The sequence below is a fragment of the Tenrec ecaudatus genome, chromosome 5, assembly GCF_050624435.1.
Source record: "Tenrec ecaudatus isolate mTenEca1 chromosome 5, mTenEca1.hap1, whole genome shotgun sequence".
In the NCBI taxonomy this organism is placed as follows: Eukaryota; Metazoa; Chordata; class Mammalia; order Afrosoricida; family Tenrecidae; genus Tenrec; species Tenrec ecaudatus.
This window is the reverse complement of record NC_134534.1, coordinates 181,713,195-181,731,706: the sequence shown is the minus strand read 5'-3', so window position 1 is coordinate 181,731,706 and position 18,512 is coordinate 181,713,195. Positions and strand designations below refer to the sequence as shown.

The following is an 18,512-nucleotide window of genomic DNA, read 5'->3' as shown; positions in this document are numbered from 1 at the left end:
GTGGCTGCTCCAGCACCCAGGGCTGCATCGGGGTAGGTCCATGCGGCTTCTCCTCGGGGACGTCTTGCAGGAAGTGAGTCTGCGGCTTCTCCTCAGGGATGTCTTGCATTAAGTGAGCCTCGCCAGCTAAAGCAGGGAACTGGCTAAGACGCTACACCCTGGTCCAACCATCAGAAAGCAAGAGACCTGAGAACTTAAAGGCAAGGCTCACCAAGCCATTTATCCCTCTGTCCTTCAATTAACCCCACATGTGTTTATCAGCCAGGTTGGTACACAATTAACTAACTCAGTTGTCTAGATTGTTAGAAAGTTGCATTTGTTTATCTCTTTAATATGTGAGTCCCATCGTTATTAATAATAAATTACTCTCAGAATAAGGATTCGCTTTAGAGAATCACTTGATTATTAAGTCTAGTTACCATAAAACAAAAGTACTAACAGGCAGAGAAAAAGTTTTGATTTTATAAATGTCCCATACTCTTGGTTTAGTCTTGATATATTTTTTTATTTACTGTATATACTTGTATATAAACCAAGTTTTCCAGCACATTTTTAATGCAGTTTTTGTGGGAAAATTAGGTACTTTGGCTGCTATTTGGTTCGGCTTACACTCGAGTATATACTGTAATTATTGTGCCTTGAATGATGAAACCACATAAGTAATAACTGAAATATAATTCAAAGTTATTTGTATCAGATATGTCACTTGGTATTAGTAACTATTTTAAACTTGAGCCTTTTTTAAAACATCCTTATTTTTTACATACTTAGAATTTCTCTAAGAATCACTGACAAGAATGTAGGGAAACAAAGCATTATAATTATTCACATTGTCAATCTTTCTGAATGTGTCCTTTTAATTGGTTTTAGACTCAAGCAGTTTCCCAGGAGAACTTAGAGTACTTAAGAGAAGAACATAATGCTTCAATGAGAAGTCAAATGGAAGTGAGAATGAACGAGCTAGAATATGAACTTTCCAAAATGAAAACTTCCCAAAATGATTCTCAGAAAACAGAAATAGAAACATACAAACAACTCTATTTTCAAGAATTGCAACTGAAAAGGGAATTGTCAAGTAAACTAGAAAAGTAAGTCAAAATGGAAACACAGAAAATAAATTTAACTCATTAATATACCTTAAAGTAGCGGTTCTCAACCTGTGGGTCACGACCCCTCTGGGGGGGTCGAATGGCCTTTTCACAGGGGTTGCCTAACACATAATGGTAGCAAAATTATAGTTATGAAGTAGAAAGGAAAATAATTTTATGGTTGGGGGGGGTCACAGGAAGGTTGAGAGCCACTGCCTTAAAGTCTATTTTTAATGAGCCAGTTTCACAAGGTAAGAAGTGAACCCTAGATAATATAATTTGGGAAATACTATTAGTAAATTAATTTATCTTTAAAATGTTATGTAGGATGTTTTACATCTCTTCCCTTTTTTGGTTCTATTTGGCTTTACTATCATTTTCTTTATTACATAGGAAATCTGATCTACTGGGTTAAAGTTATTTTTGAAGTTTTATGATTGACGCATATTTTTTAGATATAATTGCTCGTCAGTATTCCCGTAAGTGGAAATAGTACCAATGGAACTGGTTTTGAGCAGGTGAGCTCTGGTGGTGTGCACGCAGCTAACTGAGCTTCTACGCAGCTTGGTAGTTGGAGCCACCCAGCAGCTCCACAGAGGACTGTTGGCTTCAGCCAGGAACAGGCTCTGGGGCACTTCTACTCTGCCCCAGGGAGCCGCTCAGGGTCAGAAGTGACTGACTCAGTGACACCTAACAGCAAGCGAACGAACCCTGACCTCCTGCTCTGAGGCAAGTCCAGTAGAAGTTCCCCGTGGATCGGAGGCAGTTGTGAGAACCGAGTGAGGGAAGACTGCGTGGTTTCGAATCAGGAAAAGTGCTTGTTATGGTCGTGTCCTCTCACCAGACTTGTTGAGCCTCTCAGCTGAGCAAATCGAGAAACTGGATTATATGAAGAATATTGTAGCATCAGGATTGGAGAAAGGCTTATTAACAACTTACAGTATTCTGATGACACAACCTTGCTTACTGATTGAAGATCAAAGATTGTAGCCTTCAGCATGGATAACAACTCAATGTCAAGAAGACCAAAATCCTCACAACTGGACCAATAGGTAACATCATGATAAATGGAAAACAGCTTGAAGTCAGATTTTGTCTGACTTGGATCCACAATCAGTGCTCATGGAAGCAGCAATCAAGAGATCAAACGACACATTGCATTAGGTAAATCTGATGCGCACCCCTTCAGAGTATTGAAAAGCAAGGTTATTACTTTGAACTATAAGATGCACTTGACCCAAACCATGGTATTTTCCATTGCCGCTTTACATTGCATGTAAACGTTGGATATTGAAAAAAGAAGGCCAATGAAGAAGTGATCCATCTGAGTCGTGCTGGAGAAATACTGAAAGTCCCAGTGACCGCTCAAAGGACGCACTGTTCCGTCTTGGAAGAAGTACGTAGAGTGCTCCTTAGGGGCAAGGATGGCAAGGCTTCATCTTCATAGTTTGGACGCGTTGCCAGGAGAGGCCAGTCCCTGGAGAAGGACATCGCGCTTGGTAGAGCGAAGTGCCATTGAAAAGGAAGTAGGAAAGCCCGCTACGAGATGGATTGGCACACTGATTGCAGCCGTGGCCGCAGGCACAGGACACAGCTGTGAAGACGGCTCAGGACCGCGCAGGGTCTCATTCTGTTATGCAAGTGGTCCTACGGGCTGGGGCTGGCTCGGTGGCACTTAACCATAGCAACGATTTTACCAAGCTCGCCGCCACTTCTTTCTCTGGTAGACCAGCTGGTGTTCAAACACGTAACGTGCCGGTTAGCGGCTGAGTGTTTGAACTGCCCTGCCACCAGGCTTCCTTGTTCACCACAACCGATGTAACTAACGTGTCCCACGGGGAATGGTCCAGCACTTGTTTATGAACTTGTTGCTCCTCCCATTACCAGCAGGCTTTCAGACCGACCTTTCTTTAGAGTTTAGCCATGGCGACCACATTGAAGAAAACAGAATCGTGTAGAGAACAGTGAAATGGATGAATACTAATTTGCTTTATGTAATCTTCACAGGACCAACGAGAGACTCTCAGAGATCAGTGGACAACTAGCTGCGGAAAAACAGCAGAACCAACAGAACCAATCTTTACTCAACAGCCTCATGAGACCAGCCTTAGAGACACCTTTTGTAGGAACTGCTCAAATTAGTTCTATGCTTGGTAGAAATCTCCCCCGGGAATATATTGGGGTTTCTCCCACAAGTAGGCACTGGCATCCAGCTGACAACATAGACACCTACCTGGCTAAGGTTTGTTACATTACCTTTTAGGCTGCAGGTTTCTGATGTTTTTAATTTGGTGAAATGCCGAGCTATTTAAGTGACGTGTGTGTGTTACGTAGAAGTCATAAGTATCTATGCAAGAAAGAGACGGGCTTCATCTCTCTTTTTTTTCTTTAAATATCTGGATTTCTCTTAACTTAAAGGGAAACAATTATGTCGCTGATTGAGTTGTACGCCTTGTTGAAGCTCGCTTTCTTTCACCACATCGGAAACATTCACATTGGTTCCATCTCTCACCACTGCATTCATTTTAGCCTTGTCACTGGATACTATCTAGTGCCAATAGACAACCGCACATACATTCTAATTTTTGGTCTCAGATTTCACATTCGAGTTCAATTGTGCAATGTTTTATCCTCTGTGTCAGAGTAATTTTACAGTTTCTTTTTATTTTTTAATCATTTTATTGGGGTTCATACAACTCTTCTCACAATCCATACATGCATCCACTGTGTCAAGCACATTTGTACATTCATTGCCCTCATCATTCTCAAAACATTTGCTCACCACTTAAGCCCCTGGCATCAGGTCCTCATTTTTCCCCCTCCCTCCCCGCTCCCCCCTCCCTCATGAACCCTTGATAATTTATAAATTATTTTTTTTCATGTCTTGCTTACACTGTCAGATGTCTCCCTTTACCCACTTTCCTATTGTCCATCCCCAAGGGAGGGGGTTATATGTAGATCCTTGTAATTAATTCCCCGTTTCTCTCCCACCTTCCCTCCACCCTCCCGGTATCACCACTCTCACCACTGGTCCTGAAGGGATCATCCATCTTGGATTCCCTATCTACCTATCTAGTTCCTATCTGTACCAGTGTACATCCTCTGGTCTAGCCAGATTTGTAAGGTGGAATTGGGGTGGTGATAGTGGGAGAGAGGAAGCATTTACGAACTAGAGGAAAATTGTATGTTTCATCTGTGCTATACTACACCCTGACTGGCTCATCTCTTCCCCGCAACCCTTCTGTAAGGGGATGTCCAGTTGCCTATAGATAGGCTTTGGGTCTCCACTCCGTACTCCCCCTCATTCACAATGATATGATTTTTTGTCCTTTGATGCCTGATACTTGATCCCTTCAGCACCTTATGATCACACAGGCTGGTGTGCTGCTTCCATGTGGGCTTTGTTGCTTCTTAGCTAGATGACTGCTTGTTTTATCTTCAAGCCTTAAAGACCCCAGATGCTATCTCTTTTTATAGCTGGCACCATCAGCTTTCTTCACCACATTTGCTTATGCACCTGCTTTGTCTTCAGCAATGGTGTCGGGAAAGTGACCATCATGGAATGCTAGATGTAATAGAACCAAGTATTCTTGCATTGAGGGAGTACTTGAGTGGAGGCCCAATGTCCATCTGCTACCTTAATTCTAAACCTATAAATATATGCACATAGATATATTTCCCCATCACCATATATAAATATATTTACATATTCACATGCCTCTATTTAGACCTCTATAAATGCCTTTGCCTCCTAGTTCTTTCCTCTATTTCTTTTTACTTTCCTATTGCCCCACTATCATGCTCAGCATTCATTTCGGTTTTAGTAATTCCTTTCAGTTACATTGCCCTTGATCACACCCTACCAGGCCTCTTATACCCTCCTTGCCACCGATTTTTGGATCACTTGTTTGTTCCCTTGTCCCTGGGTTTATTAACATTGCTTCCTTTCCCCCCACCTTTCCCTTTCCCATGTCCCCCCAGAACCATCGGGCCTGTTTTTTTCTCCTCCAGATTGTTCATCAGCCGATCTTATCTATATAGACCTGCAGAGATAATAATACGCATAAAAATAAGCATAACAAAGCAATAAAACAAAACAACAACAAAAAACAATGACCAAAAAAGCCTTTATATAGTTCAAGGTCTTTTTGTTGACGTATAAGAGGATTTTCCAGTCAAGTCTGATGGGGTGCCACACCCTGGCCCCAAAGTCTATTTTTGGTACTCCCTGGGGACTTCCTTGCTCTGCTCTCTGTGCTGTTCTGTTGCACGCCCTTAGTGTTTTGCCTCAGTGAGGTGGGGTCAGATCAGGCGCAATTCCTACACTGTGTCTCCAGTGTTGTCCCTTATAAGGCTGTGGGTCAGTGAGGGACGTCTTGTCTTGTGGTGGGGCCAGCCATATGATCTTCTCTGTGCATTGACTGCTCTGAGCAGGGATATTGTTCTCATTGGTTCCTCATGCAATGGTATCGTAATATAAACACAGACGTTAAAATAAGCCTGAACCAGTACATCACTAGAAGATTTTATGGCACATAAAATTATTTTTCTTAGAAGAATTCATTGGTAAGAATTTAAACTTAAAATTTTATCTCAGGCAGCTTTATAAAAAGCTTTATAATTATTATAAACTATATATTTTTTTCTGTTCAAAGCTTTTCTAGTACTTATATTATCCAAGATGATAGATGGTACATACTACCCAGTCAATGTTTTTAAATCTGTTTCAAATCAGAAAAGTTATTTTTGGTTTTGGTGCACTGTCACTTTAAAATTCTTCCCTATTATTTATTTTAGTAATGATGCTATTTCTTAAATATCCACTTAATTTAGCAATATTTTCCCTAAATGTTGTTCTATAAATATATCAAAGACAGAAATTACAGGTCTTAGGACGTACCTCTTTTATGTGGGAGAGCACTGTGTGAGTTGTGACCATTTGTTCCCAAGCAAGAATAGATGGCCTGTTTCCTCGATCCAGGCAAAGCCTGCCTGTTCTGAATTTCCACTCTGCCATCTGTCTGGCTGCTGCTTTCATATGCGTGGGGCTCATACTGTGTTAGTCCTTTTGCACTGACATGGAGGTTATTGGCGGCCACTAAGAGAAGCTGTGAGAATCGTTTCTGTTCATTTACTCTTATTCATAACTGTAGAATTTCCTATTTGATTACAGCAACTGTTTTCATAGCTCAAGCCTGCACGTTATTACAGGACTTTTATGGGTTCATTTCTCTTGGGTTAAATCTAACTATCTACATGTTCCTGAATAGGAGGAATTAGCGAGCATAGTAGAACTGGGGGCTCAGTTAGAGGTAAGGTCTTCCCCTAATTGCCTTGGTGACCTCCCAGAAGCTAGATGATCTCTCTGAGGCTGTCTTTTCTCCTCTGTAAGATTAGGGAGGTTGACTAAGTCATTAACCGTCATGCATTAAGAAAAAAAAAAAAAGGACCTTTGTCTTTGTTTTAAAGGAGCTTCATGGAACCATATTAAGTGAGGCAGAAACAAGTAAAGGGGCCTGGCTAACTCAGAAGGGAGGTCATTATATGAGTCATGAAGTTGTCCCATGAAAGTCGCGACATTTGTCCTCTGTGCTTGATGGATTTGACTTTGCACAGTGACCTCAGGTTAATCCGTCGTGGTCTGAGTTGTTGCAGGATCTGTCCCTGCCTGTAACCCTGCAGCAGGGTGCACTTGTTATCAGTCTCCATTCTGCCCCCGGGGCATTTAGGGTTTCCTGTCACCGCGCTTCTGAAGAGTGCGAAGATGCACGTGGGTGTGCACCTCCCAGTGCCTGTCACCACTGTACAGTAGAAAAGAATCCAACTGGTTTTCGTATGCTGGTCCTGGCACATTGCTGAGTTATAGCTTAGTTCCAACAACTTTCTTTCCGCGTCTGGGGTTCCCTGTGTGTGGAAGAACCACGCTGTCTGCTAATAAAGGTGTGCTTCTTGAATCCCCGTTTTCTGCCTGCTAGCTTAGGTTAAGACTTCCCGCCCACTAGTCAAAAGGAGTGGTAATAAAGGGGGCTCCCTTTCCACCCACATTTGGAAGTCCCTCTTTCTACGCACTCAGGGACATAAGAAAGTGTGGGGAAAAGTGAAATGAAAAGCTGATGGAACTTTTTCAAGCCTCTGAATATAACTATTTCTAACTCCAGAAAGTCTTACATCAACTATATTTGAAATCTGATTTCAAATCTTTTCAAATGTTTGTTTATCCTTCCTTCAAGCAAATTTTTCTTGATTCTTTGTATGCACATGAATAAAGTATAACCGTAACATATATTTCACAATATTTTTTGCTACGTCTTTTATCAGTTGAATAGTCACATCAAACTAAGGTAGTACCACATTCTTCAGTTTAAGGACTAATGAGCTACTGAAAAATTGAAGGTACAGATATTTTTTAAAGTTTCAATTTCTAAAAATAGGGACTGGAAAGTTCTTTTGATATCTTAAGGAAAAGTCTACATTAAAGTCAAAGAACTGACTTAGCTTTTATAAAAGGCAATGTTTTATTAAGAATGATAAAATAATGCATTCAGTATACAAAGTATGATTGTGACTTGAATTATTTAATTTTTATACCAATAAGATCAGGTTTCACTTTTAAAAAATGATATAGATTCAATGGGCCAATATTTGGATTTTTATCAGTCATTTAAGCAATATTTTAAATTTTTCTCTAGGAAATATGTTTAATTTTCCCTATTATTCTATTTAATGAATTCCTAAGTTAGATTTAATTTCTAAAGTATTATTTAAATAATGATTAAATTTTATAAAGATAAGTGTAATCCTTACTAAATTGTCTTTCCTTTTCATTGGGAATTAGGCGGAGGTTACATTTCAGATGATTATTTTTATGCTCACCCACTTAACCAATTAAATTATGTCTTGTTTAGTGTAACATTATAAATAATATTTGACTTATTTCAGATGCAGGAGGAATTGCAAAACAATATAACTAGAGAACTGGAGGAAGGTATGTTGATAAATTTTATTAATTACATTTAGGTATTGAGTAAATGAAATTAAGTATTAAATTATTTCTCAATGCACATCTTAAGAAAATAAAGCATAAATACTCATAATGAACATAATTATTCCTAATACTTCTATCATGTTCTGTATATTTAAAAAATCTTTTAAACATATGTGGCTCCCTTTTTATTACTGCCTACACTCTATTCTATCCTGCCATCTCTGCAAACTACTAGCCTGAACTCTGGCAGTTTGCTCAGAAAACACAGGCCTCACCCAGTCCTGCTGTTTGTGACAGTACAAGACTGAAAAAGTCAACTAATGTAGTGCTAGCAAACAGCTCTCCCTTGTGAATCTGACTTGATCATTCACTTGGTTATTGGTCTCCTGCTGACCGCAGAATAAATTCCAAATTCTTTATCATGAAATGAAAATGCTCAAATCCCTTCATTTATTGCCAAGCTAACCAGCCTTACCTCTTCACCACCCTTACTCTTCCCCGTTGATCTAGCATCGAGCCAAACCTACACATTTCCCAGTGCTCTTCCTTGCGCCTCGCTCTGCATGGGCTGCTTCCCTCCATCTGGCAGAATTCTCTTTGTCCTTAAAGGACACCTCCACCCCACAGCCTCCAGTACTCACATAACCCTGGCAGAGTTAGCTCTCCTGTGCATTCCAGGACTGCTCTGCTTTAAGCATAATGATAATTAATTCGTTGTGTAAATATTGAAGATTATATTTAACTGTAATCTAGTATCTTGTATTTATACTGATAAAGTTATCAACGTTTTTTACTGAGTTAGACTTAGTTAACAAGTATTTTGGAAAGCATAATTCTTTCATTTTCTTTCTAGCTCATGCTGAATTAGAATCGGACATGTTTAGAATCTCTCCTATGGGATCTAGGAATATGTTTAAGTAAATTGAGGTCCAATATTGAAAATGTCACAAGAATGTGGACATATTTAGAAGAAAAACTCTGTGCTATGAAGGATAAGTACTAAAAGTTTACTTACTGGACTATTTATGTCACATTTGGAAATCTTTATTAAAAGAAAATATTTTTGTAAAATGTGTGTTTGATGAAAATTTGTACACTTGAAACTGTATTTTTATATTGTTTTAGGGTACAAAAGACACCCCAATCTCAACTATAATTTAAGGGGAACATTTATTAGAAGGACAAAGACACAGACACGTCACCCAAATGAGGAAGGCATCTGAGACTCATAGCTAGGAAGCTAGAAAATAAGCCATGGAACCTAAGAAACCATCACAAATTCCTGATTGGTGGGAGATCAGTGCATCACAGTTACAGGGGGACTATAGGAGCAGGAACTGGGCCATACTTGGGGTACATTCATTATGTCAGGTAGAAAGCTTTTAAGATTGGACCAGGCCATCTGACCAATGCAGTCAGGGAACTCCTGGCAGGACCCAACTCGTGAATATCTACTCCCAATCAAGGACAACCAAGGGAGCCCCTCGGGTAGACTGCCCTCCCCGGGCTGGCTGCAGAGGGTCGGGGTAACCCAGTTTCCAGAGCACTCTGCCTAGGGGCAAGATGGTTCTCCTCTCTAGGTAATGAACAGAAGAGATCCCATGAAAGTTGAATACACGTGAGACTCTGCAAAGGGATTTGGGGATCTCCTTTGCATAGCCTTCTGCAGATGAGGTACTCGGACTTTCAGTTCTAATACAGTATACCCAAACCCCAAATAAAAAGCAACTTACCAGTTGAGTGGATTCTGATTGCTGGCAGTCTCGGGTGTGTCAGTACCACTGTGCTCCCAGGGGTGTTCAGTGGCTGATGTTTCAGGAGTGGTTTACCAGGACTTTCCTTCTGAGGCATTGTTGGGTGGACTAGCGCATCCAAACTAGAGCAGCTGACTTTACACGTTCAAAGAACCCCAAATGTCTGCTGTTGACAGAGTGCTCAGAGATGACCAACCACTTCTTTATATAGTCATTATTTTTCACAATTAAAGGGTTTGTTGGGAAAGTTAATTGGTTACCACATGCCGGCATCAGCAAGCATTAAGAACTCTCCCCAACCTGCAGCCAAGTCTCTCCAGTCTCAGCAGTCTGGCCCTTTTGCCTGTTGCTAGGTCTCCTGGTTCCTTGGTCTCAGGCAGATAGGAAGAAGGCACCCCATAGTCTCAGTGCTGAGCCTCTGTGTCACAGTCTGGCCTCGGTGGCCCCCATGATTTCAGACGCTTGAGTTGAACTGTACCGGTTGCCCTTCGTGATACATAATTGCTTTTTGATGTAATGCTCTTTCTTAGACGTAGATGACGTCATGGATTTGTTTCTCTGGAAAACCTGGCCTAATACAGTGGGTGATTTATTTTCACATACTTTCTAACAACATTACACATATCCAGAGGATTCATTTGGGTTGCTAATTAACATGTATGAAGGTGTCATAGGGTCCATGGCCAGCAAAGGGGGTGGTTTTCAGCCTGAAGCCTCAAAAGGTCAAGGTAGGACCTGCCTTTCTTGCTGGGCATGCATGATCAAGCAGAGCGGATTTATGCCTCTTAGCTTGTCAGAGTCTGGCAAGGGGAGAAGAGGGTATGATGGGAGGGACCTGGCAGGAATCTTAACACAAAAAAAGAGGTGGAAACATGTTTCCATAGATACCCTCACCCCCCTACAAAGGAAGGGAGGTGAAGGGCAGGATAAAATACACTTCCTTACCAATAGAAGAGACCTGGATATATTGGAGATAATGAAAGGGGGAGTGAGGGGAAAGCCAGGATGTTCACAGTACCCCAACAATGGACTGAATAGACTCTTGAGTCTGAGGCAAGAGCTTAGCTTAAAGGCTGGAGTGCTGGGGTACAAGGTTGCAGCTACCTGGGAAGAGGAGGTACATGACAGAGCACTAGCCAATAGCAGAAGATACCATCACCACCCCCAAAAAGGCAGCCTATATTGGGGGGTTCACCATTAGCACGATATAAGTTCCTGCTTTAGATTTTGCAGGTCTTTAGACTAGCTATGGGTCTTTGGGGCTTTTCCGAAGTATCCCCGCCAATAAACTTTTTCTGTTCAAACATTTCCTCAGACTCTTGGGAGGACAATAAAAGAGGATCAGAGGAGCTTGAAATTCCCAGCTTCCTCCTGGTTACACCCTCTTCTTGTTGGTTTTACCTGGTTCCTATTGTGAGAAATGTACGGACAGTGTAAGAGGATCCCCCTCACGTTAGTGCTGACCTACAAGGTACAAACTGCCCTCATGTAAATGTTCCAACGTTTGAACCTCAAAGACCAAGAATAGTGGGAACTCAAGACCCAAACCTTACTGCCATGGAGGCGATCTGATCCATAGCATCCCTACAGGGCTGGGGACAACTTCCCCATGGGTTTCCAGGACTAACTTTACAAGAGTAGAAAACCTTGTCTTGGTGGTTTTGAACTGCTCACCTTGTGGTTAGCAGTTGAAGGTATAACCACTAGGTCAGCAGGGCTCATTAGATCCTTACAAGGAAAGGAAAATTCTGTTCTGATTCCCCTTTTCCTGGCCGGGGTTCAGCTGCTGATATTGAGCTTCTCCATCATAGTCACTGTGTTGTTGAAAAAAGAAGTCTTGCAAAATTCTATCCTATGCTTTCCAGCTTAATTTCTATCACCAAGACTATTTTCAAATTACTGAGCAAATAATCCGAAATCTGGCTTATTTGACGAAGAATGTGACATGAGGATTGGAGGAATACATATTAACAACCTGTGATACGTAGATGACACAACCTTAGTTGCTGAAAGTGAGGAGGGCTTGAAGCACTTGCTGATGAAGATGGATTCAGTGTGGATCACAACTCAAGGTAAAGAAGAACAAAGCCCTCACAACTGGACCCACAGGTAACATCATGACAAATGGAGAGAAGATGGAAGTTGTCACAGAGGCTGTACCGTGCCAGGCTGTGTAGTAGCTTTTGAGATCAGGAACTCAGAGGCCTCCTGCTTTGTTGTTCTTTAGTAGTGCTTTGTTTATATGGCGTCTGTCTTTTTCCTCTCAAGTTGATGAGTTTTCCCGTCTCTATAAAGAATGACGGATTCTGGACTAAGATGGCATTATATCTGTAGATCACTTTTTGGCAATATTGACCCTTTCACCATGTTGTCTTCCTATCCATGAACATGCTGCATCCTTCCATTGATGAAGGTCTTCGAGTAGTGCTCTATAGCTTTCTTTGTATAGCTCTTGTTTCTCTAGTCACATTTATTCCAAAGTATTCATCTTTGGGGTGGCTATTGAAAATTGTATTATTTGCTGATTTCCTTTTAAAAAAAATAAGTCTCTGTTAGTATATAGGAATCCAAATGATTTTTGTATGTTGACCTTATACCTTGCCACTTTGCTGACTCTTTTAATTAATTTTTAACAATTTTCTTGGGGATTCTCTGGGATTTTTTTATGCATAGAATTTTATTATCTGCAAATAGTGTTTTACTTCTTTGCCAATTTGGATGCCTTTAGTTTCCCTTTGTTGCCTGTTAGCTCTGGGTAAGATTTCTAGCACAATAGTAAGTAGGAGTGGTGATAAAGGGCACCCTCGTCTGACTCTGGTATGTAAGTGGAATGCTTTCAGTTCCTCTTCATTAAGAGTAATGTTGACTATTGGCTTTATAATATATGCCTTTTATTATGTTGAGGATCTTTCCTGTAACTATTTTAAGACTTTTTTTTTTTAAATCAGGAATGGGTGTTGGATTTTGTCTTTTATTCCTTGGAGTAGCTGGTAACTGCTAAAGTTGGAGATGTTCGGCTAAAGGGCTGGTTGTTAAAAATTTTATGATGTGTTTATTTAGTGCTATAAATTGCTCACTGAGTACTAGTTTTGCTATGTCCCGAAGGAATTGGTACATTGTGTTTTCATTCTCATTTGAACAAAGGAATTTTAAAATTTCATTTAAAATTTTTTTCTATGTAGTTTTAAAGCAGGATGTTTAGCTTGTAATGTCTTGATATTTTAAATTTTATTGCAGCTTGCTTTGTGGCCTAACATGGTCTACTCTGGAGAATGTTCCATGTGCACTGGAAAAGAATGTACATTGTATTTTTTGTTGGATGGAGTGTTCTGTGTATGACTAAAAGGTCAAGTTAGTTGATTATGTTGTTTAGCTCTTCTGTGTTTTGAGTTTCTATTTGTCTATTTCCATCTACAGTAGTTTATTAAAATCTATTATGATAGAGTTATTTCTCTTTAACTCTATGAGTATAATTAACATATACCGAGACTCTTTAATTGGGTGCAAAGATATTCACTATGGTTTTATTTTCCTGTTCAATTGACCCTTCTTTAATTGCCCTTTTTGGTCTCTTAAATGGATTGATATTGGTGTTCCTGTTCTTTTTGATTCCCACTAGCTTGATATTTTCCCCTCATCCTTCGTATTTTGTCAATTTTTGCCTTTGTGACTAAGATGTTTTTTATTGTAAACAGCATATTGATGGGCCTGTTTTCTTTTCTTACCCATTCTGCTATTCTGTCTCTTCTCTGGTGCATTTACACTATTTACATTCAGTGTCCTTATTGATAGGTATTAATTTATAGTTGTTATTTGACCGTGTGTTTTCTTGTAGTGCTGCCAATTTCTTTATTCCAAGTGATTTTCTGCTGTTGAATTAATTTTATTTATGTGTTTTCTTGTCATTTTCTTCATTGCTGTTGTTTTTGTTTCCTAAATCTTGTGCTTCCCCTTTTTTTAAAATTTTGATGAAATTTATAATTTTCTTTGAGGTTACCCTAAGTTTACTAATTTCTTCTCAAGTTTCAAATAGTTTGTTCTATCTTAAAGTCTACTTGACTTCCTCACCCTGTGTGGATTCTATATGTACATTATTCCTTCTGCTTAATTTGTCATTTGTTGTCATCCTTACAAATTTCTCTCTGGTTCCCTATTTTCAGACTTGTAATTTCTTTTTTAAATTTTAACCCAGTAGATTAATAGAATTGTAAGACAATGGTTATGGACCCAGATAAGCATCATGAATTGACCAGTAGCCCTGTGTAGTTGGAAGCAATTGTTTTTCAAAGATAAATTCTGAGTTTCTGTTGACATTTGGCAATTCATATTACTGGGTATTGGGATAATTTGTGTGGGATGACCTGATGTTTGGGATAACTGGTTTAGAATTTAGGATTACTTCCTTTTATAAAATGTGCAAGGCGAATGCTTCAAGAATTATGCATTTTTCTACTAGTGCTTTGGATACTTAAAAAGTGAGATTCTTGAGTTACTTGGCAGTGGACTAACATAATTCCTGAGGTCCTAAAGGAACTGCAGGGGGAAAAACTAGAGGCAGACAGTCCAGACTGCAGCTGCAAAAAGAGCCCAGACACAGGGAATTCATCTAACTGAAATGGAGCAAAATGAGAAGTTGGGGAGAATGATTTTAGAATTTTAGTTGAGACTTGAAACTTTAATTTCCTTGGATTTATAATGCACAAAGACAGCAGGACCTCTTCAGGCTTTAAATTTTTTGGACTTTAACAGAAATATTTTAGATTTCAACCCCCCCCCCCAAGAGCTTTCATCTTTAAATTTAATTTTCTCTCTGAGAAATTAATAATGGGAGGAGGTTTGTGCTTACATTTTATATAGCACCATAAGTTGAACATTTATTATTATTATTGGAGTATTTGAATGTTGGCAGGGAACATTAAGTAGATGTGAATTTTCACCTTTCAAATTCAGAATGGCCTTGGAACTCATTCAGCTAAATACCATTTTGTTTCATTTCACAGCTTAAAGCAAACTTTCAGCAGTTCCCAGAAAGCTTGACAGAGTATGGAAGGGCACTTTCTTTATTTTCTTCACAGTAGGAGCTCTTGAGGGGCCCCGGTGGCTTGGAGGATTACTAGCTGGAGTCCTAACCACAAGGTCAGCGGTCTGAAATTGTCAGCTGCTGCCCAGGCAAACAATACGGCTCTCTGCTCCAGAAGAGCCACAGCCCTGGTAACCCAAGCGGGAGCTCTGCTGTGTCGTATAGGGCTGCTATAGGTCAGCATCCAGGGGCAGTAAGCTGGGGTTGGCTTATGATATCTAAAGAAGCAATTAGAAATCACACGTTCAGTGTTAACACATTTTAAAAAGTACAGTAAAAGACACTCTTCTCCCCAAAGGTAGGTGCAAAAATAGAGGAAATGATCTTTCAGAGGGAAAAGTCTCTTTTGCTGTAGATTCTTTAAGCAGTTTGCTTTCAAAAAAATTTAAATGAGGGAAAACCTTACCCCTGCAGTTCCCTGTCCCCACGGAATCTGTGTTGGCTGCTGTCTTTGCCAGGTATGTACAAATGGTCCTGGGTTAGCTGGACTTTGGCCCTTGTGTGTTTCCTTTAGATCAGTGCGGGGTACGTTTTGCATCTCTCCCAGCCTAAGCCTCGGTCTTACCTACAGCATGTGAAAAAGGCTGGAAATGGAATATGTTTTCTCTTTCCTTGGACTTCCCAAAGAAATAGAGTTTTTCAGAAATTCCTCCACCTTTGGTATTTTAGGAGTCCTTGGGTAATGCAAAGAGTTAAGTGCTTGTCTACTGAGTGGAAAATGGGAGGCTTGAACCCACCCAGAGCTGCCCTGGAAGAAAGTCCTGGCAGTCTGCCTTTGAAATACCAGCCACGGAACACCTGATTGGCACACTGTTCTACTCCGCTGTCATCACGAATCAGATTCAACTTGACAGCAACTGTTTTTCATTCATCTTGTTCGCCTTGTTTTTGCTTTCTGCCCACTTTAGAGCGGTGCTTCTCAGCCTTCCTAATTCCGTGACCCTGTAATGCAGTTCCTACTTCATAACTGTAATTTTGCTACTATTATGAATCAGGTGGCCCCTGTGAAAGGGTCGTTTGACCCCCCTCCCCAAGGGGTCGCGACCTACAGATTGAGAACCGCTGCTTTAGGGAGTGAGTTCTGTTTCCGTATTCTATCTTCATTTGCTCCCAGGTTGTGGTTTGGTGCTGGACCTGCTTCTAGCTTCAGCATGAATGCTGTTTTCCTCGCTGTTTTTGCTTTATGGAGTCACTTTAGGGGAGAGAGATCTCAACAATCTGTAGTTAACACTGCCATTTTACCCAATTGCATAAAGTTTTCAACATGTTTCACCCTGTTTCGATGCCATTGAATTGTACACATAGAAATTGTCGAATCGGGGTAAGATGTTCTGTTGTGTATATTTTTGAAAACAAAAGTAATTTTTTTTAATCTCTGAAATTGTCAATTAGTGGGTATCATGCTAAGAGCTATCCATAGGTTTTCCAATTACTGATGAGGTTTCAATAAGCCAATAATCAGAGAATCTGGCTTATATGAGGAAGAATTGGGTTTCAGGATTGGAGGAAGGCTCGTGAACAACTTGTTATATGCAAATGACACAACCTTGCTTGCTAAACGTGTGGAGGAATTCAAGTATTTGCAGATGAGGATCGAGGATCGCAGTCTTCAGTGTGAATTACAACTGAATGTCAAGAAAATAGAAATCCTCACAACGGAACCAATAGATAGCATCATGATAAATTGAGAAAGATTTAACTGGTCCAGGATCTCGTTCATCTTGGTTGGGTCTACAGTCAATGCTCAGAGCAGGAGATCAAAATACTCGCTGCATTAGGTTAACCTGTCGTACAAGACTTCTTTAAAGTGCTGAAAAGCAAGACTGTTTCCTTGAGAACTAAAGTGTGTCTGACCCATGATACTGTGCTTCAATAGCTTTGTATGCATGTGGAAGTTTGATCTTTAATAAAGAAGAATCGATGCATTTGAATTGTGGCGGTGGTGAAGAATATTGAAACTACCATGGACTGCTGAAAGGACAAACCAATCTGTCTTGGAAGAAGTGTGACCAGAGTGCTCCTTGGAAGTAAGGCGAGCGAGACTTCATCTCATGTACTTTGGCCATGTTGTCAAGAGGGACCATTGTCTGGAGGAGGACCTCACCTTGGTGAAAGGAGAGGAAGGCCATTGGTGCCATGGATTGACACAGTAGCTTTCCTTGCGGCTCAAGCACAGGAACTTCCATACACAGCAGGCAGGGTTTTAGTCTGGCAGACCCAGCGCTCCTACAAGTGGGAACCCAGCACACGGCACCGCCTAACACAAACAACACAAAGGGCTGGTGAATAAGAAAGACGGTAGGTGTCAAAGTCAAACCACATGCAATTCCAAGTTGTCTGAGCCACCTGTGACAGAGATTGGCTAGTTACCATGTTTTGTTTGTGTTAAGTGAATTTTTATTGTGAATTAGGTGGGAGGTTACCTTTCAGACCATCAACTCTGCATTCCACATTTCAAACCACTTATCCACTCCCCTCCTCACTTGGATTCCATCCTACCTCTACTAGGCACCCCTCATCTCCCACTCTTTTGCGCCTCCTTCCTTCCTTACACCAAAGTCAACCCCTGTCAACTGACTCGTCCATTGCTTCATCTTCCCAACCCTTCCCCTCCGCCCCTTGGAAACCTCCAATGTCCATATCCTTTGGCTGTCAAGTCTTTTCTTTGTCTTGATTTTTATTGTTTACCATGATAATACCAAAAAAATATGTGATACATTCCACCCCCAACTCCCCCCTCACAATGATTATGTCACATTAGCATTCAGAAGTAAGATCTGCCTCTCATCCAGGTATCAAGCTATAGTTACGGAAATGATTTTTCCCAAGAAATCGGAATTTCCTAGTTAAATCACCAATGAGTCTGATTGTCGAGGGCAGGTGTCTACACCTTTTTGATACTCTAAAAGAGGAATAAAAATGTTTTATTTAGATGCTTCAGAACACTGAGCGGCATCCACTGCTGGTGGGGCAGGCCAATGGTACAAGGACAGCGGAGGCCAGGGGATGGATGGTGCCTGCTTCCACAACTGGGCAGGGAAATACTGTATGACCCAGCATTCCCCTGACGGGAATACATCCCACAGAAACAAGCCATAGCACGAACAGGTGTATGTGCACCCATGTTCATTGCAGTACTACTGACAACAGCAACAACCTGGAAACGATCTCAGTGCTCCTCGGTGGAAGAGCAGAAAGACGCTGGTGCTGACACAATGGAGCACTGCAACCTTGCAGAATAACAATGCTTCTGTGAAACACCTCACGGCACAGGTGGACCCCTACAGTGGTTCTCAGCCTTCCTCACGCCGCCACCCTGTCAGACAGTTCCTCATGGGGTGGTGACCCCTGACCTTAACATTATGTTCGTTGCTACTTCATCACTGGCATTTTGCTACTGTTACGAATCAGACGGCCCCTGTGACAGCAGTCGTGACCCACAGGTTGAGAACTGCTGTTCTAGGACGTGATGCTGAGTGAAAATAGTCAATCACAAAGGGCCAATACTGGAGGAGACCACTGCTCGTTAAACAAAAGGAATGAAGACGTTTTCACATGGATGGAAGCAGACTTTGATGGTGACTGTGAGTGGCCAGGGGAGGAGA

General features: G+C 40.9%; 1 protein-coding gene across 8 annotated transcripts in view; it reads left to right on the top strand.

Moving 5' to 3' along the window:
- ANKRD26 (ankyrin repeat domain containing 26) overlaps nt 1-9,106 on the top strand; it is a 78,741-nt gene extending 69,635 nt beyond the window's left edge. For all 8 annotated transcript variants that reach the window (XM_075550379.1, XM_075550382.1, XM_075550381.1 and 5 more), the window contains 4 exons: nt 871-1,088; nt 3,096-3,330; nt 8,028-8,073; nt 8,927-9,106. In XM_075550379.1, coding sequence (XP_075406494.1) covers nt 871-1,088; nt 3,096-3,330; nt 8,028-8,073; nt 8,927-8,994 — 567 coding nt within the window. In that variant the 3' untranslated portion in view covers nt 8,995-9,106. The remainder of the gene's footprint in view (nt 1-870; nt 1,089-3,095; nt 3,331-8,027; nt 8,074-8,926) is intronic.
- Nucleotides 9,107-18,512: the final 9,406 nt, after the last annotated feature.